The sequence below is a fragment of the Globicephala melas genome, chromosome 17 (assembly GCF_963455315.2).
Source record: "Globicephala melas chromosome 17, mGloMel1.2, whole genome shotgun sequence".
Taxonomy (NCBI): Eukaryota; Metazoa; Chordata; class Mammalia; order Artiodactyla; family Delphinidae; genus Globicephala; species Globicephala melas.
This window is the reverse complement of record NC_083330.1, coordinates 70,876,853-70,904,843: the sequence shown is the minus strand read 5'-3', so window position 1 is coordinate 70,904,843 and position 27,991 is coordinate 70,876,853. Positions and strand designations below refer to the sequence as shown.

The 27,991-nt window shown below is 48.1% G+C and overlaps 2 protein-coding genes across 2 annotated transcripts in view; one reads left to right on the top strand and one right to left on the bottom strand.

Annotated features, from left to right (window-relative positions):
• On the top strand, positions 1–27,521 carry OC90 (otoconin 90). The gene is made up of 13 exons (XM_060287076.1): positions 1–46; positions 5,567–5,632; positions 6,957–7,013; positions 9,269–9,443; positions 11,412–11,524; positions 13,435–13,563; positions 13,716–13,757; positions 15,020–15,088; positions 19,263–19,397; positions 21,064–21,180; positions 21,814–21,985; positions 24,602–24,708; positions 27,229–27,521. The coding sequence occupies exons 1-13, from the start codon at positions 1–3 to the stop codon at positions 27,519–27,521; spliced, it is 1,521 nt and encodes a 506-aa protein (XP_060143059.1).
• Positions 1–27,991, bottom strand: part of EFR3A (EFR3 homolog A) — a 171,663-nt gene that overhangs the window by 49,330 nt on the left and 94,342 nt on the right. The window lies entirely within an intron of this gene.

The following is a 27,991-nucleotide window of genomic DNA, read 5'->3' as shown; positions in this document are numbered from 1 at the left end:
ATGATCGTGCTTCTGCTTGTAGGAATGCTAATGGCCCCGCAAGGCGGTGAGTGACGGTATTTTACTGTATTTCTGGCTTAGTATATAATTACATACAATGAACCCTGGGCCGTCTTGTCAAATTCCATCTGATTTGCTTACTAGTAATTTTATCACCTTGCCTAATGAGTGGTGGAAATCAAACATGAATGATAAGCTCGAGGGTTAATACTGATATTAAAGCTGGTACTTTGAGCATGGACACGTGGGATGGGGGTAAGTGGGCACCAGAGAACAAAGGGCAAAGGGTTAGCAAGGTCCTCTCCACCCGGTATTGCATCTCCTCCCCCGCTGCTCTGGGGCTGCTGTCCCTTGCTTTGCTGATTCCCTTGGAGTGTGTTGGCCTTCCTGACATGCAACAGCTCCCTTGCCCCTTCTGGAGGCATCTCTGGTGTAAAAGCAAACACTTCCAACCCCACATTCGAAAGTTGGGGCCCATGCCACCAAGCCTGAAAGCCATCTAAGTAAGCTCCTTGGCAGCCGGCGTAATAACTCCGAGTTCACTTGGGATCTTAGCTGTGAATCTGAGTCTTCCGGCTCCTTCCTATGCGCTTTCTTATTTGCATATTTATGCAGCTAAACATCCCAAATCACTTCTTTCCTTCCTGCAACTGCTTGGGCACTGTCGTTGCTGAGATCACTCATTTATCTTGTCATTTTTCTCCTTCTTTTTCTATATTCAGGTAAACTCTGGACCAACCCACTGACCCTCCCCTCTCTGTGGTTCCCTTCCAATCCCAATAGTGACAGTGAAGCAAAGGGAACCCACAATATTATTGATCGTTTATCTTGACCAGGACCTGAGTTAGGAGATAATTCAAGAGGTTTGCATGTCGTCCAGAAGCTTGTAGGTTGAAATTAGAATATAACCACTTTCCATAAGATGCAAAGTCTTCCCTTCAAGTTCAAATCCTTCCAAACACCACCTCGGACCTTTCCTCTGAGACAGAGTGGGTCAACCCCTTCCAGAATGTGCTGGGCTTCTATTGATTATTTACTTCCTTCATATGTCGCTTCTTTCTTATTAAAAGGTTTTGGTCATGACTGGGGTCCCATTGCTAGAACAACTGGGGCTGATGTGTCAGCCCCTCAAACTTTCTCAAGAACTTAAGTGGTCTTGATCAAATATCAACTATGGGACTTCCCTGGCGGTCCAGTGGTTAGGACTACTTGCTCCCGATGCAAGGGGCACAGGTTCGATCCCTGGTCAGGGAACTAAGATCCTGCATGCCGCACGGCGTGGCAAAAAAAAAAAAAAAAAAAGATCCCAGCTATGATCTTGACTCACCTCATCTTTGGTGACCAAATTGTGCAATGTTCTACAGTTTTTCCCTATTTTTTTTCCTTTTAAATGAAATCTCATTTACCAAAACCCATTTTTATAATTTTTAAACTTCTTTTCTTGTCTAACACTTTCTTCTTCCAAAATGATACATTTCCCTTTGATCAAAATTGTCCTTTTACGTCCTCCCACCCCCACTTACATGCCTTTTAAAATTTTTAATTTCTTTATAAAATTGAGGCCACTAAACATTTTTCTATCTGTCCTTCTTGCTTTAACTCTGTTTCCCCTTAGTTTACTACTACATTGTGATACTAAAAATGATCATGATATCCTGTTATGATAACCTGTCACAGACATTTGTGTTTGTCCTGAGAGATTTTATTTTCAAACACAAACACCTAGAGTTAAAAAAAAAAAGTATAACCATAGAAAGTTTAAGTGCAAACATACCCTTTTTTTATATGGGTTTAGATGTGCCGTGCCTACAGTTCCAGTTTTGCAGGGGTGAGTGTGTGGCCACCATAGAGACCGCCCACCTCCCCAGTTCGCCAATTCTTGGTCGTGACATTGTAGGGGGAAAGGTCTGTTTTTGAGGCCTCTGCCTGCACGCTACTCTCAAAGAAGTCTGGGTCTTCTCTGATGACAGGACAGGATTAAGTGTGGAAAGGTTTCAACTGTGATTAAAAAAATGGAGTGTCAACCAGGAAAGTCTGGGAGAGGTCATACAGCTCTGCAAGTGAAGGACAGACCGGGGAGGGGTGGTGGTGAACGCATCCTAGACAGACACAGGTGTGTCTAAGGAAATTTGGCAAGGCCCCCAGGGAGGAGTCCATCAGAAGAGTCCCGCGTCCCCCAGGAACCCAGCCCACCATGAATACCTGCTGAGCTGTTGGCTAGGAGCAGCCGTGAGGGATGCGGGTTGAGGCTTCTGTGCAAACACTGCCTTAGACTTCAGGGCGCAGCACTTGCTGGAGTTGGAGTTTCTTAAGGAGCCTCCATAGTGCCTGCACCAGTTCACATTCCCACCAGCAGTGCCAGAGGGTTCCCGTCTCTCCACACCCTCTCCAGCATTTGTTGTTCGTGGATTTTTTGGTGATGGAGGTGTACCTCATTGCAGTTGTGATTTGCATTTCTCTAATAATTAGCGGTGTTGGGCACCTTTTCATGTGCCTCTTGGCCGTGTGTATGGCTTCTTTGGAGAAATGTCTATTTAGGTCTAGAAAGTTTCTTTTCTAAGTGCCAAATCAATCTTCTTGCTATAGTTCACTTCTGGGCCAGTTTCCTATTAGCTCAGAGAAAACATCTCTCTCCGTTATGTTCACTGGTTATAACAATTCCCTGCTGAAAGTAGGGTTTTCTTAAAGATTTTTGGAATAAATATTGCAGCATGTAAAGAAAAAATAAAACTAAATACAATAAAATAAAATCCAGGGTGACTTTTATAGCTGCTCATGAAAATGCGTGGGCACCGATATCCCGAAAAGTAAGTGGGAGTGTAGGGGGGCAAACATACCTGATTAGCCCATGTCAGTAAGAAGATCATTCCCCACCCTCCAGAGCAGAAATTTTATTATCAGTTGCACAAAGGAAATACCAGTGCAGTAATGAACAAGGAGCAGGCCGTATATATATATATATATATGTATATATATATATATATATATATATATATATATATATATATATATATATATATATATATTTTTTTTTTGGCGATACGCGGGCCTCTCACTGTTGTGGCCTCTCCCGTTGCGGAGCACAGGCCCCGGACGCGCAGGCTCAGCGGCCATGGCTCACGGGCCCAGCCGCTCCGCGGCATGTGGGATCTTCCCAGACCGGGGCACGAACCCGCGTCCCCTGCATCGGCAGGCGGACTCTCAACCACTGCGCCACCGGGGAAGCCCAGCAGGCCATATTTTACAATCGCTGCTTAAGTGGGCAGTAGATATTCTTAGCTGTTGGCTGGTATGCTAATTAAACAGTTCCTGAGGCCGTTGTGCCCAGTGTAGAAAGTGCCAGAGCAGTTACACGGGCTCTGTGATAAGGGCTCGAACAGAACTGAAGTTGTGAGTCTCCCTCCTGGTCTGAAAGCCTGCACTGTGCAGAGCACTGTCGCCGTACAGCCCGTGGCGCTCAGTCAGGAGGGAACTCCTCTCCCTGGGAACCATTCCGAGAACCTGGCAGAGAGGAGCCGTGGTTGGAACCAAAAGCTGAGACGTGTACGTCAGCTCAAGCCCTGCCTGGCTGGCCTAGGTGGCGTACTGACCCCACCAAGCCCCTCTGCACACACACAAAGTATCTTCCTTTCGCCCTCAAACTAAAATCAGCCTGCAACCTGCTTTTGTTGCTGTTTTAATTTAAAATTTGAGCCAAGAGTTTAAAATGGGAAGATTTTCCAGACTTCCAACAAATTTTTTAAGATCTGGATTGTGGGATTCCTTCCCCAAGGCCTGGGGCTGAGTGACAGCTGTCCCTCCCACTGTGACCTGGGGCTCTCAAGTTCTCCACAGTCTCCACCAATCCTTATTGTCTCCCAGCACTGGACCACTTGTTTAAATCATCTGCCTGACTCCTGGAGAGATTTGGGTTTGCAGTCTTGAGTCTTAAGAAAGACTCCTGTTTTCTCTGTCCTGGACAAGTACAGTCAGTCTAAACCTTACTGGGCTCTGGGCCTCCCATCTCAGCCCTTCCAAGTCATTCTTCATGGTTTCCTTTAATCCACTCAGCAAACAGTACCCCAAATGAGGTGCTAGGCTTTGGAACTATGATGAGGTTCCTGCCCTCAGGTGTTCAAAGTCTAATGCCAGAGACCCACAAGTAAGGAGACCCTGAGAATCAGCATGAATAGTACCATGGTAGAGGTCACCAGAAGGTGGGAGTGGGCATGAGAGCTCAGAGGGCAGGCAACTAGCCAGAGTCTTCCAACATGGAGGGAAGGAGAGAGGAAAGACTTCCACACGGTATTGTTAAAACTAAGCTTAAATGGTGAGTAGCTGAGCCAGGCTGAGTCATGGACAAAGCACTCCAGCAGAGGACATGGCCTGTGCAAAGGCCCAGGGGTCAGGGCACACTCATGGAACTGAGAGCAATTCAGGATGGTTGGAGTGTGGCATCCAAGAGGGATTGATCCCAGCTGTTCCAGCTCACTGCAGTCCCCCAGATATCAACCAGGGGTACAAAATGCACAGGACAGACACAACAGAAAATTATCCAGCCCAAATATCAATAGTCTTAGGCCGTGAAACCTGCTCTAAGCCAAACAGGGCCAACTGGGGGCATCTTCCTGAATAAATTTAATCTAACCTGCTTCTTTGAAGGCCAACCCTTTGTGGCTTTCAGATTTGCAGGTTTCCAAACAATGTCAAACTTATGGGCCTGATTAAATTGACCACTTTGTGAAGAAAGACAAAAATCTTTCAACATTTCAGGCTACTCATATGCTGCATATAACCAGGGGGGAAAGCACTGTGAGCGTGGACAAGTCTGTAAGCCCTCTGAGCCTCTAGGGAGCTGGTCCCTGGTTGAACTAAGATTCCAATTCCCATCCATTTGTCCCCATTGCCCATCCTCCCACCTTGATGAAACACTAACTGAGGTTGGTGGTAATATTTGGGTACTGTAGAAATCATCATGTTTTCCCCAAGCAACATTTCTCAAAGTGCAGTTTCTAGGCCATCAACTTTAAAACCAGCTGGGGAGCTTGTTAAAAACATGTGTTTCTGAGCCTTACTCCAGACCTGCTGGATCAGACTTGAGTGAGGGCACAAGGATGGTACCTTTTACTGAGCCTGCATCCCAGGTGAGTTTGATGCTGATAGTCTGGGGGAAACCCCTGTCCTCAGTTATAAACTACTTGGAGTTTGGGGTCCTTTCCATGTCTGTTTTTATTTCCACCAATCCGTCATCTCAAGTAACTCCAAACAAACATGCAACATAAGTTAAAACTGTATGCTTCGTGCGTAACAACAGCCTCAAGGTAAGCCCCTAAACCTCCCCATCCTGAACCAGAAAGCCACTCCCTTAAGGCCAACTAATACAAAACACTGGGTTACCCAGCCACTCCTTTATTTTCTTCAAGAGGTGACCACAGAGATCTGGCACATAGCAGGTACTAGAAAAATATGTCTAGAGTTGAATTTATGTGCATCCTCATTGCTATCCCGGCCACCACTTCCCAGCTGTAGCCCAGCACTTGGGCAGCGGCAGTGTTGGTGCTAACCCTGCTCTCCTCCTCGATTATAGTGGCCCACCCTCTGGACACCCCACATCTTCCATGGGAGCTGCCTCCAGGACTCTCAGAAAATATCAGTAAGCATCCTTTGATCTTTTCTTAGGAGACCTAGCTGGGTAGAAAGCTGTCTAGGATATCGGCACAGAAATCGATCCCTTCTGAATAAACCCTAGAGCCATTTACTGCTGTGGCATTTGTAGGTAAAGTGATTTGAATAAGACTCAAAAGCCTCTCTCTCACAGTTTACTCTGGTGTCTGACCCACTGTTGGTCTCTCCTTTGAGATAAAGCACTAAAAACTCTCATCAAAGACACAGGTCAGCTGAAAGGGGAAACTAGAAGAGGGAAGTAAATGGGCTGATGAATGAGGGTTAGGTAGTGACTGCATTAAAAGGCAGGACGAAAAGAAAAATATGATGTATTTTACATCATATGATGTATGATGTAAAAATATGATGTATCCTCTGGTTATTAGAAGGGAGGGACCTGTAATTGTTCCTTGGGGAATGGAAGGTTTTCCTGGTGATGGATTGTAAATATTTCTCAGGTGGGTTCTTATACAGGCATCGCTGAAGAATAGAATACCTCGTGAACTAGCTGGTGAGGTTAACCCTGAGTTAAGCGTTCGTTTCTGACCTGGTGAGGTGAGCTGAGTCAGCCGAACTATTTGTGCGGGAACCCACGCAAGCTAAGTGATCAGTCCCATTCAGACACGAATGTTAGTGGCCTCTCTCCAAACGGCATCACCCCCATGGGAAGTGCAATGCCCACTAGGAGGTCTTCTTCAGGTAGATATTTAGACTCACAGGCCACACCTGGCTTTTAGAAGGATCAGGGCCAGGAAGCACTGTGTGCCAGCAGGCCATGCCAGCCATTCTTCTTTATCGAGATAACCCCTGGCAGCAACCTACACAGTAGTCCAGGATCCCCTAGGTAACAACTCAGGTACAAGGGAACGGGGCTCACGTGCAGCAGCCCCAGGACCCGCCCTGGCCTAGAAGCTTCACTCTCCACAGGAGTCAGTACCCCTAGTAACCACCGCATAGGTATAATTTCTAGGATGCCAGGATGGACGTGCCCACCTGAATGAGTCGTCACGCGGATGGAGACCCAAAAATGATGGCTTCCCACCAGGTGTTTGTAGTTCCTCAGATACACCTCACCATCCACGGGCCTTTTTTTTTTTTTTTTTTTATCATGGAGTATTGTTGTCTAGAAACACAGTTCACGGTTTTTATCTTATCAGGTTTCTATGGTAACCTGTGTTACTAGAAAGTTAGCCCTAGGTCAAATCTATCTTTACAGAAGGGGTTTTACTCACTCTTCCCACAGGGGATGGACAGGGAAGGGAAAGGGGGAGACCTCAAGCCTCTCTAATTTATTTTCTCTTCCTTCCACTTAGATATGACTTTCCTCAACGGGGTGTTTAAAAATGTGGGAGGAGTGGCCGAAATTTTTGGTAAGTTAAATCTGAACTTGCTTTTACTCCCCCAGGTGTCAGGGCGTGGGGTGTGTGTGGGAAATCTAAGGAAATTACCAGGGCCTTGGGCTCTGCCCTCTGAGCTCCCACAGCCTCGTCAGCAAGCTCCCACAATGTGACCCAGGTCCTGATGAGAGTAGTGGTGCCCTTTAGCGCACGGTGAGTCACTGAGGTGCCACGTGGCTTCGTTGTCCTTCCTTCATTCATCCCGACCTCAACCTGGCCAGGAGGGGAATGGCATCCCTACTTTACAGGCAAGAAACTGAGCCAAAGGAGTTAGAGACTTGCCCAAAGCCACACAGCCAGAAGGGACAAGGTCTCCTCTGAGTCCAGAGCTTGGTCCCCTTCCACAAAAGTGGTTTTATTTTTCCTTCTCAACTACTGAATATACATAAAGTTTAAGAAGCATTCCACTGATCAGTTATATATCTATTATTTGACTGTTAATCACACGGCATTACGATGATTCCCATCACTGATGACTAAAAGTACCCAAAATAAGATTATAGTAAGATGGACATGAGCAAGGTGACTCTGAACTGCTATGGGATTAGACAGTGCTGCGCGTAAAACTGCACTTAAAATGTATGTATGACTAAGTGCAGGTGCCCTGGAAGCTCTTGAATGAAAATGCATGTTTCTATAAACACATACACATACACATAAACCTTAGGGTGGCTTTTTCCATCAGCGTAGAATCATGTATTCATGTTTCTGATAAGGCTGTGTGGAAACAAAAGGCGGGAAGGGAAGTTTGAATGAGGTAGGAAGAAACTAGAAGAGCAGTGAACAGTCGAGGTGGACGTGGTCCTCACAAACAACTTTGGATCTCCCCAAGCTCCCCACGATGACCCTGTGTGTTTAAATCGGTGCTATGGGGTCACCTCATTAAGCATCTGACGATCATCCAATCAGAAAGGCAGAGAGCAGAGAGGGCGACCACGAGTTGTAGAGTCAAAAAGGTGGATACTGTTTTCTTGCCCATTTTGTGTGCAAGAGCATTTTTGTTTAGGATAAGTCATTGTTGCTGGTGGATACCTCGGGCACGTCTCTGACCTTCTATTTCTTTACCCATGAAAGGGAGGTGACAGAATAGCATCTGCCTTACAGGATTAACAAGAAGTTTATGGGGGGGAATTCCCTGGTGGTCCAGTGGTTAGGACTCCGAGCTTTCACTGCCAAGGGCGCGAGTTCAATCCCTGGTCAGGGAACTAAGATCTGGCTGCCAAAAACATGGTGCTGCCAAAAACAAGCAAACAAACAAACAAAAAACCCAAGAAGTTTATGGGATCATAGACCAAATGAAAGCTTTATAAAGCATTACTCACTCCATCAGTTTTAACTATTGTACTATTTAAAGCACTAACACACCATTGTAAAGCGATTATGCGTCAATAAAGATGTTAAAAATAAAATAAAAAATAAAATAAAGCACTTAACACAGTTTCTGGCACACAGCAGGTGCCCGCAAGTTATTAGTGTCTGTACCCCTTCTCTTCCTGCACTGATTTATACTTCTTTATTGCCAGGACTGTTATCATCAGGGATCCATTCAGCAAACTAATAGTGACTTAAATAATAAAGACATTTAATGATCTCACATAAGCCATCTGAAGGCACCAGCATTGGTGCAGTAGCTCAGCACAGGTATCAGAGACCCAGCAGGTTTGTTCTATATTACCCCACTGCTACCCTGGACATAATAGTTTTTCAGCTTTAGGCTTGGGGCCTCATGGCTGCAAGGTGGTTGCTGCAATTCCAGCCAACACATCCTCCCCATATTCAAGGAAGGAGAAAGGTGTGGCTCAGAAGGACCCTCTTACATGCCTTTATGCTTTATTAAGAAAGAAGTATTTCCCCAAAGCTTCTAACAGTCTCACCCTTAGGGTTTTGGGGTCACATTTGGGTTTCATGCTCAGCCCCAGACTAGCCCTTGTCTTGGAAGCATGGTATTACCACGATGAGCCAAGAATGACTAGTAAACATTCCCAGGGACTTGGGGAGGAGGTTACCTTCCTTGAGTGCTTTTCAGTTTTGTTGGTAAGGAAGAGGGATGAATGGCTGTCAGGTGGGCAACCAACAGGGACCACGGCTAGTAAACCTGCTTCCCTTCAATTGTCTAGAATTGTCCTAAGTACACAGCAGGTGCTTAGTAGGTGATAAGGCACCATCCACCCGAGAAGGGGGCTCCCTCCTCAACTCTGGCTCCTGGTGCACCCTCCTCTCCTCCCCAGACTGCCTGGGCTCTCACTTCACCTGGCTGCAGGATGTCTTCACCAACTTCCCCGCACTGCTCCAGTTCGTGAATGGTATGAAGTGTGTGGCTGGTCTCTGCCCCCGGGACTTCGAAGACTACGGCTGTGCCTGCAGGTTTGAGATGGAAGGGCTGCCTGTGGACGAGTCTGACAGGTGAGCACGACCAAAAAGTGAGCTCGTGGAAGCCCGGCTGAGGCCTGGGCGGAGCACAGATGCGGAAAACTCCCTTGGCTTCGTTGTGTGTGCAGGTGTATGTGGGTGTGTGCAATAAAATTTAAAATCTTAGAAGCATCCGGGGTTAGCAAGGATATGGCAAGTAGCTACTGGTAGCAGGAGGGTCAATTAGGACAAGTTGGTGGTATCTGTGAGAGTTTTATGCATATCACCTATAACCCAGTACCTCCAATTCTCTGTTCCTAAGGGACTCTGTGATGTTAGGCACGTTCTTTTACTTCTTTGTGTTCCATTTATTCATCTATTAAATGGCGGTAATAATAACACCTACCTCCTAGAGTTATTGTTTAGGATTACATGAGCAAATACAAGTTAAAGTGATTGGGATTTGCCTGGCTTATTAGGTCTGCAAGAGTATTTGCGATTGATAACAATATTAGTAGGGCTGTAGTAGTAGTAGTGATAGTAGTAATAGTATTGTGGGAGTCATAGTCAGGCTGTAATAGTAGTAGTAATAGTAACAACATTAGTAGTAACAATTGTCTAGGTAGCTATAGTAGTATTAATAGTAACAGTGGTAATAACAGTAGTGACAGCAGCAGCAGCAGTACTAGTAAACTGGTGGTGGTGGTGGTGCTGTTAGTAGTAGTAGTAACAGTAGTAGTAGAATAGTTGTCACAGTAGCCGTAGTAATAGTAATAGTAATAATAGTAGTAATAGCATCGGTACTAATAAAACTGTAATGGTGGTGGTGGTGGTAGTAGTAGTAACAGTAGTAGTAGAATAGTTGTAGCTGTAGTAATAGTAATAGTAATAATAGTAGTAATAGCATCAGTACTAACAAAACTGTAATGTGGTGTTGGTAGTAGTAGTAGCAGCAGTAGGAGTAGTAGAAGTAGTAGTCGTAATAGTGGTAATTGGAGCTATAGTAACTGCAGCAGCAACAGGAGTGTGGAACCAGGAAATTGAACCCACATCTCACCCCTACTCCAGGACCATGTCTACACCTCACTGGTATTCTATTTGTGCCCAAATCCAGTGTGATAAAGTGTGTGCTTTCATCTACGCAGACTCCCAGGAGATAGGGAAGGATTCCCATTGGTGTAAGCTGTTTCTGCACCAGAAGGGCAGTGTGTCGTTTCTGGGACCATAAGCCAGCCCGTTGACATTCAGAAAGGGGGAGGCTGAATCTGTTCGGGGCACAGTGCCAGAACCATTTCTGGGAATGTGTTTTCCTTTCAGGTCCTCCCTTACCATTGCCTTTAGTTATTAAAACACCCACAAACCTAGAAGTCAAAGAAATGAAGCAGTAATTCATCCCTGTCTGAATGATCAAAGCGTTGATGGCCAGAACTGGCAGAATGGTGGGCCTACCCAATTTCAATTACTTTACACGTTGCAGGTGATGGAGGTGGGAATTTCCAGACTCCTGGAGGATAGATTATTTCCACCTCGAACTTGCACGCCAGATTCCAAAAACATTGCCCTAGTTTATCGAGTGTCGACCACATGACAGGGTCTTTACAGACATTCTCTTGACTCCCCCAAATTCTTAGGAGTTGGGTAATGTGAGGAACTTAGTAGCTTGCCCATACAGCTGCCTGTGTGTCTTCTCCTTTACACTGGTTTTCACTGCTTGCTGCGTGCACTGCAAGCGCCACCTGACTCCCTTGTTTAGTGTCAGCCTCTCTCTGTGATCAGCCTTGACCTTGGCAAGTTACAGAGCTTTATGTGTCTCACTTTTCACACATGTAAATGCTCATAATAGCAACTGCTGCATAGGTAATACAATTCAAATTCAAATATCGTGTGTGTGTGTGTACCCTAAGTATTTGGAAAAGGCCACCGCCAGAAACCAACCAGAGACACAGAGTGATCATGTGCTGCCTGCCCCTCTTCTGACCCTAACCCACACTCTCACCCTGACCCTTCCCCATCGTGCCACAGCTGTTGCTTCCAGCATCGCAGGTGTTACGAGCAGGCTGCTGAGATCGACTGTCTGCAAGACCCCGCCAAGCTTAGCACAGATGTCAACTGTGTCAGCAAGAGTATCACCTGTGGTGAGCATCTCCAGGTGTCCCAGGAGGCTGGGCTGAGAAATGACAGTTCAGAGATTGTAGGCCCAGGCTCCCAGGGTCCACCCTCATCACCATCACCATTGGCAACATCCCTGTGTATACTTGGAGCCCTACAAGGGCCAGATCTATGGCATCTGTACCTTGCATGGAGTAGAGGCACAACAAATTCTTTTTGAATTGAAACAATAGCTGCTCAGCAGATTATCTGATCTACAATTTTATGCTCGTACCAAGCCTGGCCGCTTGAGAAGAGCAAATAGCTTACTACTTATGCACTGTATGATTTAGGGGGAATACCCTGACCTTCTACTTAACAACTGGGAACCTCAAAATGGGGAGGAGAAAACCTGCTTCAGAGATTTGTTATAAAAATTAAGTAATGCTTACATGTAAAACAATGTTACATTTAAGAAATGTAAACAATGGTAAGTGTAAAACAGTTAATATGGTGACTGGTATCTGTTGAGAACTCAGTGACAGAAGTTGAGTCCACGAGGGATGAATAAGGCTGGTGTGGTTGTAGGAATCAGGCACACACGTCGGGTCAAATCTCAGCCCTCCACGTTACTAGCTGGGTGACTCCAGGAATTTTATTTCATGTCTCTGGACAATCCCGGCAGAAGAAGAATAGGCAAAGGCATTGAGGGAAGAGGACCATGGCAAGCTGGGGTAGTATATTAGGGCGCCGTCTCTGAGTGCCTGTTATGTGCCACGGATGTGATACACAGCAACTCTGATCGTCCGAACAACCCTATTAGATGGGGGTCATTATCCCCAGTTTTCAGACAAGGCGAGGAAAGCTCAGAGAAATTAAATAACTTGCCCAAAGTCACATAGCTGCTAACTGGCTAAGGCAGAGTTTGAACCCAGGTTTGACTGGTCCCACAGTCCAGGTCACATGGACTGGCTGGAGTTCAGAGCATCAGGAAGGGTGTAAGTTACAAGGTGAGGAACACAGTGAACACGAAGAAACATGACTCATTCATTCACTCGCTCAACTCACGCGCGCTGAGCACCTACACCAAGTGTAAGACAAGCGCCTACGTGTTGGGGGTACCCTGACCTTCTGGAATTTCCTCTTGGTTGTCAGACACCGAAAATGTCAGAAACAAATCATACGGTATGTTAGATAATGCTAAGATCTGCGGAAGAAAATAAATCAGAGGAAAGGCATAGGGAGGGCTGGGGTGTGGGTTCCTATTTAAATAAGAAAGTCAAGAGAAGCCTCCTTGGGAAGGTGACAGTTGAGCACAGACTGAGAGAAGGGATGCCAGCTTGTGGCTACTCAGAAGAGCAGATAGAGGAAGCAGCTGTGGTGGACCCCAGGCTCCAGGTGCCTGGTGTTTCAGAAACAAGGGGAACAGTGGGTCAGAAGTGGCGAGACGGGGGAGGAGTGCAAGAAGGTGAGGTCTGAGAAGGAACAGGGGGCAGTGGCTTTTACTTTGAGTGCGGAAGTTGCTCAAAGTTCTGAACACACACACACACAAAGGTATAGTTTGAAACCTGGGTTTGAAAAGGACTGTTCTGGCCCCTCAGTGAGAAGAGGCTGGGCAGCTGGGCAGGAGGCGGGGGGGCCAGTGAGGTCACTCAATCACCTAGGCAGGGGGTGATCGGGGGTGGAGATGGGGACGCACGTCAGACTCAAATAGGTTGCAAGTAGCCGGTAGGATGGCCTGGTGGATCGGGTGTAAGTGCAGGGGAAAAGGAGCGCCTATGGCTCCAGGGCTGGGCCCACACGGCTGAAGGCATGGAGCTGGCGTGGATGAGATGAAGAAAACCGCAAGAGAATCAGGGCTTTGGGGGCAGAGCGGGAGTCAGTTTTAGAGTTCGCCCCACCTCTTAGGATTCCCAGTGAGCTCTTCCGGTCTGCTCTGCCCTCGCTCTGTGTACAGAGTCCGGGGACGCTTGTGGGCACCTGCTGTGTTCCTGTGACAAGGCTGCCATAGAGTGCTTGGCTCAGTCCAGCATCAACTCTTCCCTGAACCTTCTGGACACGTCCTTCTGTCTGGCTCAGCCTCCAGGTAGGAAGATCCAGGCCCTGCATCAGCGGTGGGGATGGCGATCTGCGGCGGGAGCTGGTATGGGACCAATCGTAGCTGTGCTTCTTCAGATGCCAAGTCCAGCACCTTCTAACATTCTCCAAAACCACTTCTCTCATGTGCTTTCTCTTCAGAGACAACCAGCAGGAAAGAGCTGCTGACACTTCTGCCCAGAGGTAAGGTCTTCTCGGGAAGCTGCTCTTGTTTGGACCACAGGGCTCCGGCTACTGATGGGAGTGGGTGGATACACCTCCTCCACCCGGCCTGCCTCACTGAAGCTGGAGTGACCCATGGCACTGAAGGCGTGCCCACATCCCCCAGCCGGAGACGCCATTACTTCCGATAAACTCAGTTCACACCCAGAGTCAAATGGCCCTTTCTACGTAGACAGGTGTGAATTTAATCCAGTTAGGACGGAGACCCCAGGTTCTTTCTCTTGGCCTATAGTTGTAAGCAGGACAGGGTCCAGTGCTCAGACGGGGCAAGGCCCCTCCCGGCTGGGGGCGCTCCTGGCCACTGAGGCCTCCCGGGAACAGACCGGCTGTCCCCCTCCTCTGCCCCCCAGAGCCTGCAGCACAAGGAGCTGCCTGGATCCAGGTGAGGCTCCTTGAAGGGGAAGCTGTTTTCTCGTGTGTCACTTTTCAGGACAGGGTAGCCTCCTTATAACTGTCTACTGAACTAAGCAAGGGATGATTCTGACTCTAAAACATGCATCTTATGAAAAAAGTGAGAGTTAAGTTTATGCCCATCATTCCTTGTCTGCCAAAGTTCCCACGATCTTTCAGTCCCAATACTGTGGGTACCCGGGGATGGGAAGTTCGAGGTGCACCTCGGCCAACCATCCCTCCTTTCCTGGGGCCGGGCTCTCTTTCTCAGAATTAGCACTGCAGTATTTGTTAAAGAGGAAGCCGATATGGCTGTGTGTGCGTGGATGCAGGTGTGCCCGTGCCTATGAGTGTGCATGCGTGTGTGCACGTGTGGGTTTGTGTATGGGCATGTATAGGCTGACGTGTGTGTATGGCTGCGTGTGTGCGTGTGGGTTGTATCTCTATGGACGTTCTGAGTCAGCGCCCTTTTCTCTCTGCCATCTGCCTTCCCTTTGAACACAGGTCTTCTCAAATTGGGACCACACTCCATAGGCAAAAACCTTCGGAGTTTGCAGCCCTTTCATCGCCACAGCCTGTGTCCAATGGTGTCGCCTTCCCCACCAGAACCCAGCCCTGGCTGGAGTCCCTCCCGAGGGGGGGCCTTGCTGGGCACCCCTGTGTCCTGGGCGGTGTGCGAGAGGCAGAGGTATCCCGAGGCAGGACAAGCAGCCCTTCTGGGAACGTCTTTTACAGCCCCCTTATCCTCCTGCCCCATCCAGCCATCCAGCCTGTCCTTGGGGACCCTTGGCACTTGCATCCCTCACTCGTTGCTCCTGGGGCTCTTTTTGCAGTGGTCCCTGTGGAGCCCACGGACTCCAGCCTGACGGCCCTCTCAGGAGAAGATGAACACAGGGGGACCGGTATGGAACCCAAATATCCGTGGGTTGTTTTTTTGTTTTTGTTTTTTTTGGTAGAGTAGCTTTATTTTTTTTCTTTTTTTAATTTTTTTTATTGGAGTATAGTCGATTTACAGTGTTGTGTTAGTTTCAGGTGTACAGCAGTGATTCATTTATACATAAACATATATCCCTTCTTTTTCAGATTCTTTGCCCGTGTAGGTTATTACAGAGTATTGAGTAGAGGTCGCTGTGCTCTACAGTAGGTCCTTGTTGGTTATCTATTTTATATATAGCAGTGTATATTTGTTAATCCCAAACTCCTAATTTATCCCTCCTCCACGTTTCCCCTTTGGTAACCATAAGTTTGTTTTCAAAGTCTGTGAGTCTCTTTCTGCCGTGTTTTGATTGTGCCAGCTGCCTGCTTGCTGGGATTATCTCCCTTAAAATGCTCCCTGCCTGGGCTTACAATGGAACTGCCTCAGGAACATTCTAGAACCCCTCCTACTTCCTTTTGACTGCCAAATCTCTTCTCTACTTGCTCAGCTTTCTCCCAAACTCCTAGTCCCACCTTAGGAGAATTGTCAGATAAAGCGCAGACCCCGCCCTCGACCATCTGACATTGAACTTCAGATCAACACCACATACTTTGTTAATATAAGTATGTCCCAGGATCTGCATGGGACTTACTTCTACTAAAATTGTATCTTTTGTTCATGCGATATCCAAATTGAACTGGGCATCCTGGGTTTTTATTTGCTAAATCTGGCAACCCTTCACCTCAGGGAGATCCCGCTGCACACCCACCACCCTACAAGTTTGTGTATTGCTCTCCTCTGCTGTTGCTGCTGCTGCTTCTGCCAGGTTAAAAGCAGAGGCTCATGTGTTCACCCCCAGCCATCCTCCATGTCCAAGGGCGTGTCAGCCCCAACGGCTTCCGGACAGCCCGTGCCTTGGAGACCGGGTCCAGAGAAAAGAGGAAATGGCACCAACACCAAACCAAAGCTCCACCACACACCCTGCTTCCGACCGGCAGCCATTCCCAGCATGACTGGCAGTGGCCATGTCCCTGCTAAATTGAGGATAAGCTGCGGGCTTCACGGCCCCACCAGACAATCACAAAATAACCCCAAATTCGTACATTTTCCACTTTCTTCAGCCTGAACCATCATCCCATCATCCCTTTGTGGCACAACCCTGGAAAAGACTCAAAGTAAATAAGGTTCCTCAACGAGTCTAGAGTCCAACGGGAGGAAGTGAGGGGATACACTCTCATCTTCGCTCCCCAACACACACGCACTCACCCCCTCACATCCATGACCTAGGCAGTGACCACAAATGCCCTCAGAGGAGGGGGCAGCCTGAATGCGGGCTCAAAAATCAATCATGCAGGTGCAGGTGGGACAGTTTGTGAGGAAAAGGTCTGGGGTTTGTAGTTGTTCTCTCACCATTATGGGATGAAATTATGTTTTGGAGTCAGGCAGATTTGGGATGGATTCCCTGCTCTCCTAGTTTTCATCTGTGTGACTTGGGAAGCGTGGTTTAAGCTCTTTAAGCTTTAATTTCCCCTTTGCATAAAGCAGGTATCAGCATTTTTTTATGTTAAGGGCCAGATAGTAAATATTTTAGACTTTGTGGACCAGAGGATCTCTGTCGCAACTACCCAACTCTGCCACTGCAGCAGAAAAGCAGCCATAGACAATCTGTAACTGGATGGGTGTGGCTGTGGTGCCAATAAAACTTTATTTACAAAAACGGGCTGAGGGCAGGGCCATAGTTTACCAATCCCTGGAAAGGGATGATTATCCCGGTCCGTTGTGGTGACCGGAGAATGAGACAGAGCATGGGAAGATTCTGGGCCAGCATCTTCTTCCAAAAATTCTAGTGTGACTATAAAAAACCGCATACAATGTCAAATCACATGCAGGATACTGGACGACTTGCCTAAAATACATAATCTCATTTAATGCTCATACAACCCTATGAAATAACTGCTGTAACCTCCATATTGAAATGGTACATTGAGATGGAGAAAGAAGTTGTCCAAGCCGAGAGCTGGGTGGTAGGGCTGAGATCTGAGGCTTCCACTGTCTCCATCCTTACTTCTAGACCTGAACTCCCTCTTCAGCTGCCTTCCCCAACAAAGCCATTCCAACCAGGGGAAATAATGGCCCTTTCTCCCAAAGCGGTCATTTGCTGGTCTCTTTGCCTAAACACAGCACTGGCCCTTATCTGGCCTCTTGTCCACTGAATTGGGAAGTAATGGTGCAACAACATTCCAGACATACTCTGATCAGATTGCCATGGGCCTTCTCTCCTCTGCCCAGCTGAGGTGCTGAGCTGGGTTGGTAACTGAGATGTGGTGGTTTCCTTTCACAGTGGCAGCTGAGACCAGAGCTGCCCGACTGACCATTCTCTCCAGGACAAGTAAGCAGAGGGGACTACATAGGAGGACAGCAAGAAACCCAGTGGAGAAATGCCATCTAAATATTTGTGTTCAGTTCTGGTGACCAGTTTTTGACATGGCCTGGAGGAAATATTATTATACCCATTCTGCAGATTATATCGGAAACTGGGGCTCTGGGAGGTTAAAAGCCCTGTCATTCAGCAGTGACTTGTAGACTGGTTTCTAACCCCAGACTTCATTCAGGCTTTCTGTCATACAATAATGATTCACAGAGAACAACCTCCTACTTAAAAATATCTAGACCGAGATGTCATCAGAAGAATTAACATATTTACTTTGCTTGTGGTCATTAACAACCATGGCTCCTTTATTAATAAGTATAAATAACTGATAATAACGGTTTACTAATACTAAGAGTGACTAAGTAAACAAATGGATTCCTTGCTTAATACGCAGTGACATTGTTGAGGACCTCCGATGTGTCGGCGGGTTCCTAGGCCCCTATGCACCTTCTCTGAGTTAATCTTCCCTCACCCTAGAGGCCCACTGTTATCCCCATTTTACAGATGAAGGAGGAGCTCTGAGAGGTGGGGTCATTTCCCCAGGGTAGTACAGCTTAGTATTCCTTTAGTTCTGAATCTGTACATTCTGCCTTTGACAAGAACCATCTGCCCCAGCTTAGAACTGCCAAGATCTTCTCTCTTTGCTGAGCATTCGTGTGCACATCAGGAAATTTCAAAGGCTGATTTTCACATAACATCATCATAAACTTGGTCTTTGGCACACTGAAGTTAAGGCAGTTCCTTCCTTTCCTAAGCATTTTGGAGTTCCCACCTCTGGCTCTCTGGGGTACAGCCAGAAGGGAAAACAGTAGCCTAGCATAGTGGTTAAGTGGGTCAATTTTAGCCAGGTGGCCCAGGTTTGCATGTCACCATTTCCTGGCTCCGTGACCTTGAGCAAGTGTGTCCCCTTTCTCCTTTGTGAAGGAGGGTGAGCGTAGTACTAACTCACGGGGTTGCTGTTGAGTTAATGTAATCCAAACACTGAGTGCTGTCTATGGCATGTAGTAAGTCTTAGTTCATTCTGGCTGCTATAACAAAGTACCACAGACTGGGTGGCTTATAAACAACAGTCATTCATTTCTCATGGCTCTGGAAGTCCAAGATCAAGATGCCAGCATCGTCAAGCTCTGGTAAGAGTCCACTTCTTAGTTATGGACGGCTGGCTACCTTTTCACTGTGTCCTCACATGGGAGAAGGGATGAGGGAGCTCTCTGGGGTCCCTTTTATAAGGACACTAATCCCATCACAAGGAATCTACCCTCATGACTTAATCACCTCTCAAAGTCCCATCTCCAAATGCCATCCTGTTGGGGGTTAGGTTTCAATATATGAATCTGGGTTGGGGGGAAACACACACTCATTCTACAGCATACGAGAAGCTTAGTGACTGTTAAACAGCAACAGATTCATTTCACAAAGAAACCAGGGCTCAGCAGCCTTCCTAGAGCCACACCACAAGCAACTGGAATCACACAGTTCTGCCGCCTTATTCTCCTCTGTTCAAAAAATGCGATTTTTATGTTTATTTATTTTCATTCAAATTCTGGAGAAGTCTGCTTTCTCAAAGTATTTCAACAGCCTCACCTGCTTCTAGCATGACAAGTTGTGACTGTGTTTATCAGCAAGCCTGAGCCTGGGGTTTTTTTAGCTCAGCAGGGACCCTGCCCTCACAGCTCTCCTGGGAGGCGACCAGGGGTAGAGCAAGAAGCACGTTGCCTCCTGGGCTCAGTGGGATGGCAGCTGCCTCTGGAGACCAAGATGGGACAGACTGGAGTTAATGCCTACTCCCTCTCTCTTCTTCTAGGGACAGAACCAGGCCAAGTCCAGGAAGACACAGAAGATGCAAGGGCCACACCTTCTCCAGGTAAGCGTGCTCAGCTTTGTATATGTTGTATATATTGTTGTCCCCCATATATTTATGAAAGCAAGTGTGTTCCCCAGAATGAAAGAAATCATTGAAGCCAATTTACTTTTATATCTCCCAGCCCAAAATTAGACAAGTGCAATCAGAAAATAGATCCATTAGTAGGAAGATATTGAAACCTACCTGCTAAAGAGATGCATTTAGAAAAATACAGAAAACTGTACTTAGCTGTCTATTTAAATCCACGTTATAAAAATGGCTACTTTTAATATTTGAGGATGCTTTCCCCCAGTCTGCCCCAACCCACAGTGAGCACATCTGTGAACATAAATAAAATGAATCTGAGACCACTTGGCAGCCACGGTTTTGCAGTCTGCACTGTATCACTTCATACAATGAGAAGATACTCCCCTGACATGGAATATTTTTCCGTAACATGATTTTTAGAGGCTGTGCCACGGTTTCCTGTATGGAACCCTATAAACTGTTTAACCAGTTATTTCCAACATGTGTTACTATTATAAATAATAGATATGCGCTTTCTTTATGCCCGTCCACTTCTGACACATGCCTAGAAGCTGAATTGCTGGATAAAAGGTATAATCATTTCAGGGCTCTCAATGTGTTGCCAAGTTGCCCTGGAGAAAAACTGAACCAATTTACATTCATATGCACATGCCAGGGGCCAACAGTGCCTACTATTATTTGAAACCAAGTAAACAAAAATCCTGTACCCATTTTTAATAGAAAATAAAGGTAGCTCATTATTTTCCACTGTTCCCTCTGATTCACCTTTGTGGGGTTGGAGAGCTGGGCAGGATACTAAACCTAGGAGACTGAGGTTACGACAGAACTACTAAAGGGCTGCTTCTAACCCATGAGGACCAGTGTTGAGCAAGCTGAGACAGAAGCCCAGATGTATAAAGCAAACCAATATGGTGGATTTGGGGAAGGACTGCAAGTCAGAGGCCCAGGTCTTACCCAGAGCTCTGGGAGCTGAGCCTGGGTCAGCAGATGAGTGGGCACAGAGCCTACTGAGGCTCCCTTGGTCTGGACCACACTGGGCTGGAGATCTGGCCTGTGGGTTGGAGACCTCTCTGCCTCCAGCCAAAGGAGCTGGTGGGACTGAGGTCTGAGAGCAAAGGGAGATCCAGACAGTGCCAGGGAGCCTGCATGGGGCAGGCAGAGCCACATCACGGGCAGCCTTGACGGCCATGGAGAGGACCTTGCACTTAATTCTGAGTACGAGGAGAAGCTGATGCAGTGCTTTGAGGAGTCTGCATTCCTGAGTACTGTGAGTTGGCTTAATCTCTCCACCATTCTTTTTATCTCTTCACCCGCGAGCATCATCATGGACCTTCGCTCGGCAGGCTCATGATGGTAAACACAGCACAAATATAGGCCTGAGAGGCTATGACTTTTCTCGCCCACGAGATGGCATCCAGGTGGCCTAGCTTGGGGTCCTGTCAGTTTTGTTATCGCAGGAAATTTGGAAATTCTCACGTAGTGTCCATGGATCCCCGAGTCTCTGCCCTGATGCCTGCAGACCCAGTTTGAAGACACTCTCCCGATGCTCTGTCTGCATTTGGCCCTGACTACATGTCCATCTGCAAACCTCCTCTTGAACCACTTTTCAGATATGGACCATAAAGGTATGTGTTTTCAGGGTCTGCAGAGATTGTTGCCACAGCTAAAGGTGTAACCATCGTCCCTGCCGGCATTAAATCTCTGGGGTTGGCTGTGTCATCCGTCAGAAGTGGTCCTGAGGAGACATCTGGAAAAGGTGAGCAGAAGCAGGCAGAGATGTCTGTCCTCTCCCGGCCTCGGGATCCTCTGGTGAAGTCGTTAACCAAGCCCCTTCGGCTACCGCATCGTACTGTGACTGTCCCACTTGGTGCCACTAGGAGGCGCCATCCCTCCTGCCGCTTGAGCACTTCGATTCTCAGAGCGGGCAGATGAGCCTGCAGCCATCAGCGGCTGGAGGCCGAGCCGGGGAAATGAACCCCTGACCGAGGGCTCTTGTCGCTCTTACTGACCCTGAAGGAAAGCGCTTGGCGTCATGCGCAGCGTGGTTTGCTGGAAAGAATGAAACACTTGGGTTGGGATGGTACTCCTCCCTCGGGTGCCTTGGCAAAGGCCCCGCACCGGCAAGCAGCCACAGCCAGTGGGACACACAGGAGGACTCTGCTCATGCCTGGGCAAGCCCTCCACGCATGCAAGGCTCTCGAGAGGGGGGCTGGGGAGGAGCCCTGTGCAGGCCTCCGGCTTCGTGGTCCTTCCCCCTCTGAACTGAGGACAATGGAGTTTGCACAGTGGACTTTCGCCTAGCTTAGCACAAGTTGCAGGCTGAGGAGGGGAGAGGAGGAGGAGGCCAGAGAGAGAGACAGAGAGACAGAGAGTCCTTGTTTCTCATCAGCCTGTGACAGGTTCACCTTCCTGCACCTGGGAAGCGGGGGCAACACTTGGGTGATGCCACAGCTTGGAGAGATGCTCTTTTGTCTGACATCCCGGTGCCCGGAGGAATTTGAATCTTACGGCTGTTACTGTGGGCAGGAAGGACAAGGCGAGCCAAGGGACGCTCTGGACAGGTACGGCCGGGTGAGGATGGCGGGTGGGCGGTGTTGATGCTGCAGTGAGAGATGATAGCCTTCCTCGATGTCGGACATCGCTTCGGGCTCACAGAGAGCTCGCCGAGTAGCATTATTTCACTCAGGAGAGCCTGTTGCCATTATGGTCCCATTTTCCTGATGAGCAGTTGAGGCTCCGAGGCTGACCTGTCTGAGGTCCTTCAGCCACAAAGGGGCAGAGCCGGGCAGACCCAGATCTTTCGATTTGGCCTAGAGCTCCACCACGAATACTGCCCAGCTGCTCTAAGACGGTCAATCTGCAAAGACACTTCAGAAGACCCCAAATCTGCCTATTTTGCAATGAGCAGCATGTAGAATTGGGGTCCCTAGTTGATTTGCTCTGCAGGATGACACACTGAAATGAGCTTCTCAACAACTTTTAAGCATAATTGTCAAATTTTTTACCTACTGTTCTTGGAAGAATTTTCACTGACCTCATGCATTCATCAATTTATTCCTTCATTTATATAGGCATGCAGCCTACATTTATTGTGCTTTTGCTCTGTGTTGGGCACTGTGCTAAGGTGCTGGAGACATAAAAAGGATTAAACCTAAACAAAGCGGATTAAAACAAACTGCCTCTGCCCCATGGGACGTTGCTGAGAGACATGGACAATTCAACAAAGTACCACCTGCTGTAACAAATGCAGTGGGGACACCGAGGAAACGATGGGGAACTCAACCTGGAGATGAGTTAGAGGAAGATGCTGAGAGCAGAACTGATAAGGTTTAAAGACTAAACTCACGCAGTTCACAGCCAGTTAGAGCTCTAGTGAAATTGTGTATGTCCGCCTCCGATGTTGGGCTTGCCAGGGGAGAATCAACAACTATAGCTGAGAGTGAAAAAGACGAGTCTTACTGTAGTTAACACAAAGGGATACAGTACTGGCAGGAACATGGAACATGTCCACTGCAGGTCACGTGGTGTCTGCACGGCTGTATGACTCACGCACCCACCTACCTCCACAATAGCTCTCCTGTCTCCACTGCACAGTCATCCCGCCCCATCATGCAACCTTTGCAGGGTATTCCGGGAAATCAGGGGCTCTGCTGCCCAGGCAGACTTCAGAAAATTTACCTCCCACCAGGTGATAGTGAAGAAGTTTTTATTCTAGCAAAGTGTATACCACACTGTGGAATCACTGTGTTTTCATCATGGGGCTTGACAACATGCCCTCTACTCTCCAAGACAGAGAACCATTTAAGGATTGTTCCTGAGTCCACAGCACTCAGTGAGATAAGGCAAAACAGAAGTTTAGGTAGCAGGAGTCACTGCGTTCTGCTGAACCCTATGGAAAGAATATGGGTGCTGTTGAAGAGGCTTCCTGACTACTGACCATATTTCACAAAAAATATGAGATCTGACCAGGCAGCAAGTGAGCTATGATACAGCTTCCTTGACATCCATTAGGAAGAAATGGAAAAATGGAAAGCCATAGCCTTGAACAAGGAAGGGTTAGTCAAAATGATATTATTTTCTGCAACGGTGTCTTTTCCAAACCATGCATACTTTATATCCTGAGACATTTGAATGGTTTTCAACGGTAGTTGGATCATATATGATTTCTGATTCACTGACTTTAGATTTTAACTATTATATAAACTATCCACCGCCACCCACCCCAGCCGAATGCCACACAAGACAGTGGCTCGGCCATCACAACAGCAGAATGGGGGCTGCAGTTCTCATCCCACACAGGCTAATGTGACTTGAGAGGTGGATGGTTCCTCCTCCGACTGCCGGCACCATGGAATGGGTGGTGAAGCCCATACGTGGTCAAGCACAAGCACTACCGAAAAGCCACAAGTCTGCCTGACCCCGCCTCCGGCTGTGGCCTCCAGGACCGAGTGAGAGTGGTTAAAGGACAGGGGAGAGTTGAAAAGAGAGGATTAAGGAGCAATTGTAGCCCCCTATGGGTTGGAGCCATCACAAGTTCCCTCGGGGTGTCCATCAGCTGGGGGCACACTGTGAGGCTTTATCAGGCCAGATGGGTGGGTCTAAAAAGCAAGAACATGATCCATTCTCATCTATTTCCTGAGGTCTTGCTCTTTGCTGGACACCTTCCTAGATGCAGTTCTTTATTTACGTTCGAGATAGTTACTCTGTTCTCTTTTAAGGCTATGGACAAAGGGGGTACCTTATGGATGTGAGGTTAACTGTTCAATTATGTAAAAGGTTGGAGGGAGTGGGTTATTTTTAGCCCATATGGTATGCTAGAAGTGGTACCCTTCCTCAAGACTCTTTATTTCCATCTTTTGGAAAATTATTATAATAAATATGCAAGTCACCCATCTTTTCAGTCAACAGAGTCACAATAAAAACACCAAGCTTTTTAAAAAAGAGTAAGATACATCCGGTGTGATGGACACTGCCTTAGATGTGGCATCCTTGTGCAGTCCACAACCTGAACAACCATACATGGTGGCCCTTGGGATGTATATAAATGAGTCCACTGGCACTGGAAAGGAGGCACTGGCTTCTCTCATCAATATAGGGAGTATGGGATAAGCAGCCCTGGAGGGAGTTCTGGGGACAGCTGGGGGCTCTAGGCAGTAAGCGATTTTCCTTGCTCTTAGGTGCTGTTTGTCCCATCACTGCTGCCTGGAGCAGGTGAGAAGGCTGGACTGCCTGCTCGAGAGGCTTCCTCGGCCACCAGTGGTATGCGTGGATGGTACCCCCAAGTGTAAGTGCTGTGAGCCAGCATAGTGGGTTGTTCTTTCATTCAAGTCAGCATCAGGACCACAGCTCATCTTATAGCTGCTTTCCCAAGCACTTGTTCATCTCTAATGTGATTTAAAACGTTTCTTAACTTTGAGGCACACATTAGTACTCCTATTCCACTGAGAAGGAGACTCAAGTTCAAGAGGCTAAGTCAGCTGACAGAAGGCACAGAGCCAGTAAGAGCAGACGGGGAATGATGTAAATTAGCCATGCTTACTGAGTGCTTCCCACGTGCTCTTCTGAGTTTTTCATGTGTATTAACAGAGTTCATCCTCACACCAATCCTATGAGGTAGCACCACGAGACTTCCCATTTTACAGAGGCGGCGACTGAGGTCCAAGACCACACAGGTAGAAGGAGGTGATAGAACTGGGGCTGGAACTGTGAAACCATAGAGCCTCAGACCCAGAACCGAGTCTTCACTGAGCCAGTGGGTCTCTTTTCCTGAGAAGCAGAACGCTTTTCCCAAGTGAGGTCCCCTGAGGAAGCCCATATAAAGGGGAGTGTCTCCAGCTGAAGGAGGAGGTGGGCCTGCATCTCCACTCCTCCCAGGTGTGGAAGCCAGAGGTGCCTCCATGGCCATTCAGGGCCGGGGGGGGGGGGGGAGGGGGGAGGGGAGATATTTGGAAACAGCCCCACCCTCAGGAGCCTCACTCTGTTGGGCTTGCTTTACAACTGGCTTCATCTCCATTCTCTGGCTGCACTTCCCCATGTACATCAGTGGATGTATTTCCCTTACCCTTTGCAGTTTAAAAGGAAATGGTCCCTATAGCATTTCTCGAGAGCCCTGAGAGGGTTTGTCTCACCCTCACTTTTTATCTGGGGAAGCCCCAGGCTGAGGCTTCAGTGCCACCTCCTCCCTCGGCCTCCAGGAATCCCGGCCTTGGAGGATCGTGTGTGCCTCTCACTTCCCAGGAGGGAGCTCTGTGCTTTACATGTCACTTACTCATTCATTCATTCACCCAATTATCTGCTTATCCAAAAAACCTCCATCGGGACCTAGGAACACAGTGAACAGACATGATCCCTGCCTCAAACTGCTCACAGCCCGCAAGGAAGTGAGACAAGCAAGGGACTCTTCTATTATCATTGGTATTGCTACAAGGTGGTACAGGTGCCCAGAACCGTGGTGAAAGGGGTTTTGAGCCTGTGGAATATGGCAGCCAGGATGGGAGAATTTGGGAGAAGTTAGAAGGGCAGTGAAGGAGGTTTTCCAAGAGGTTAACAGGTTCCCAGGTGGCCGTGCTGGGTGTGGGTGTTCCAAGAAAAAGGAAGAGAAAGACTGTGGCCTTTGGGGAACTCCTGGCAGTTTGGGAACGACACGTAGTTCTGTATTTCGGGAAGAGATAATGGGAGTCGCGGGACCATGGTGATGCAAGGTGAGGCTGGCGAGACAGGTACCAGATCACGAACCCAAGGCTGAAACATTTACATTTTGTCCTCTAGGGGGTGAGAAGCCAGGGGTGGGTTTAGAACCCATGAGTGACAGGATCAGATGATCGTTGTCTGTGATGCAATCACGCCTTGAGGTCCCACCTGCTCAGCTAAAGGCGCCTTCATCCCTCTGGTCTCACTGAATCCAGGAAGGTTGTGTGTGTCGTTCAAACTCCTACAGGGCTTCTGTGAACTGGTTCCGACCCTCTGTGAGCCCTGAGCACCGTGTCCCGTAGCAGCTGCAGGTGTCGGGTTGTGAGAAATAAGGGCATCTCGGAGCCTGCTCCGGGCCACCCCACATAAGGCACAGGGGCCCAAGTGCAGAGCTGCTCTGGGGAACAGGCTCAGGTCTGGGCCCACTCTGCTCTTCCATGTCTCTTCTTTCTGCCTCCTGCTGTGGAGATGCAACGAGTATGTCTGGGGCTGATGTGAAGGCCAGGGTAGGAGATGTGAAGGCCAGGGTAGGAGATGTGGAGGGTCAGTGTGATGAGAAAAGTTCTGGTTGACGAATACTTCGCGGTAGGATCAGACAAAAAAACATTAAACGGACCAAATACGTCTTTGAAAACCACAGACAAGGATAACATTTGCAGAATGCTTGCCTATGTCCGAGCACCTTCAAATACATTATTTCCTTTGAATCACACGCGTGTTCTGCATGCCAACCCGCACTACATGCAATTGAAACCTTCAAGAAATGAAGTAGGGTCACCAGACGGAGCAAATAAAAATACAGATAGCAAAGATACATGTATTTCTGCTGTGATAGTAAGAACCATAGGGTGGGATTCGATGGGAACCCACAGGAAAGACACTCCCTTTAGCCAGAGGGGCTGGAGGAGGCTTTCTGGATGTGGTGGGGGGATGCCGGGTGGATTCCTGACGGACGAGTATGCGCTAACCAGGAGGACAAAGTTAAGAATATTCCCAGTAGAGGACTCAGTGGACGCAGGACCAAGAGGTTCAGGACGGAGCCGGGGAGTACAGGGCGGAAGGGGCAAGCATCCTGCGGTGTCTCAGGTCTGCTACTCTGTTCTTGCCCCCTAAGGTGTAGGGCAGAGCCTGTGTGAGAAGCTGCTTTGTGTCTGTGACCAGACAGCGGCTGAATGCCTGGCCTCTGCCTTCTACAACCAAAGCCTCAAGTCACCCGGCAGACAGGAGTGCCAGGGCCACCGGCCGTCCTGCGAGGATGGCAGGATTTCAGCTTCGTCCCTTGGCTCCAGCTCTGAGGAGAACAGCGTGGAGGCCCCGCCGCCCAGGGAGGGCCTGAGAAGAACCAGAAGATTCCTGGGGAAGTCACTTGGTCTCCTGGGGACCAGGCCACAGCGTGGCCCCAGATAGATTCCCAGAGAAAATGACCATCACACCCTATCGTTCTGTCCCTCCTGCTACTGTAACCTCTCTGGGCCCATCTCCATCCTCTCTGTCCTCAGCAGAGGCTCAAGGCGGGAAGAGGCAGGAAGACCCTTGCACATGTGCACTGTGATGTTTGTCAGCTCACATCCAAATGTGTCTTTGGAGAAGGCAAACGAGGGGGTGGTTATATGTTTCCTGGAGTGCACTGTAGGGGCTCAATAAATATTCCCATCAACGTTTCTTTGTCTGGTTTGGTTTTGAAGATGCTGGTACATGAATAGATGGCAAAGGTGAGATGGCAGAGGAACGGAGGGGGAAAAGATATCTTCACTCCCCAATCACTGAAATCACAATCTTCTATTACAAAAATACAGAAGGGAGTATATTTAATCAATCTTATGAGACCACCTATGGGTCACCAATAACCCACCAAAGACATATGCCAAGGACTGAGA

Bases quoted from the DNA above. Each gene is read 5' to 3' on its own strand.
- OC90 (XM_060287076.1), top strand. From the start codon at position 1: ATGATCGTGCTTCTGCTTGTAGGAATGCTAATGGCCCCGCAAGGCG. The intron at 13,564-13,715 runs GTAGGAAGATCC...CTTTCTCTTCAG, and splicing joins CTGTCTGGCTCAGCCTCCAG to AGACAACCAGCAGGAAAGAG. The intron at 21,986-24,601 runs GTACGGCCGGGT...CCTTGCTCTTAG, and splicing joins CCAAGGGACGCTCTGGACAG to GTGCTGTTTGTCCCATCACT.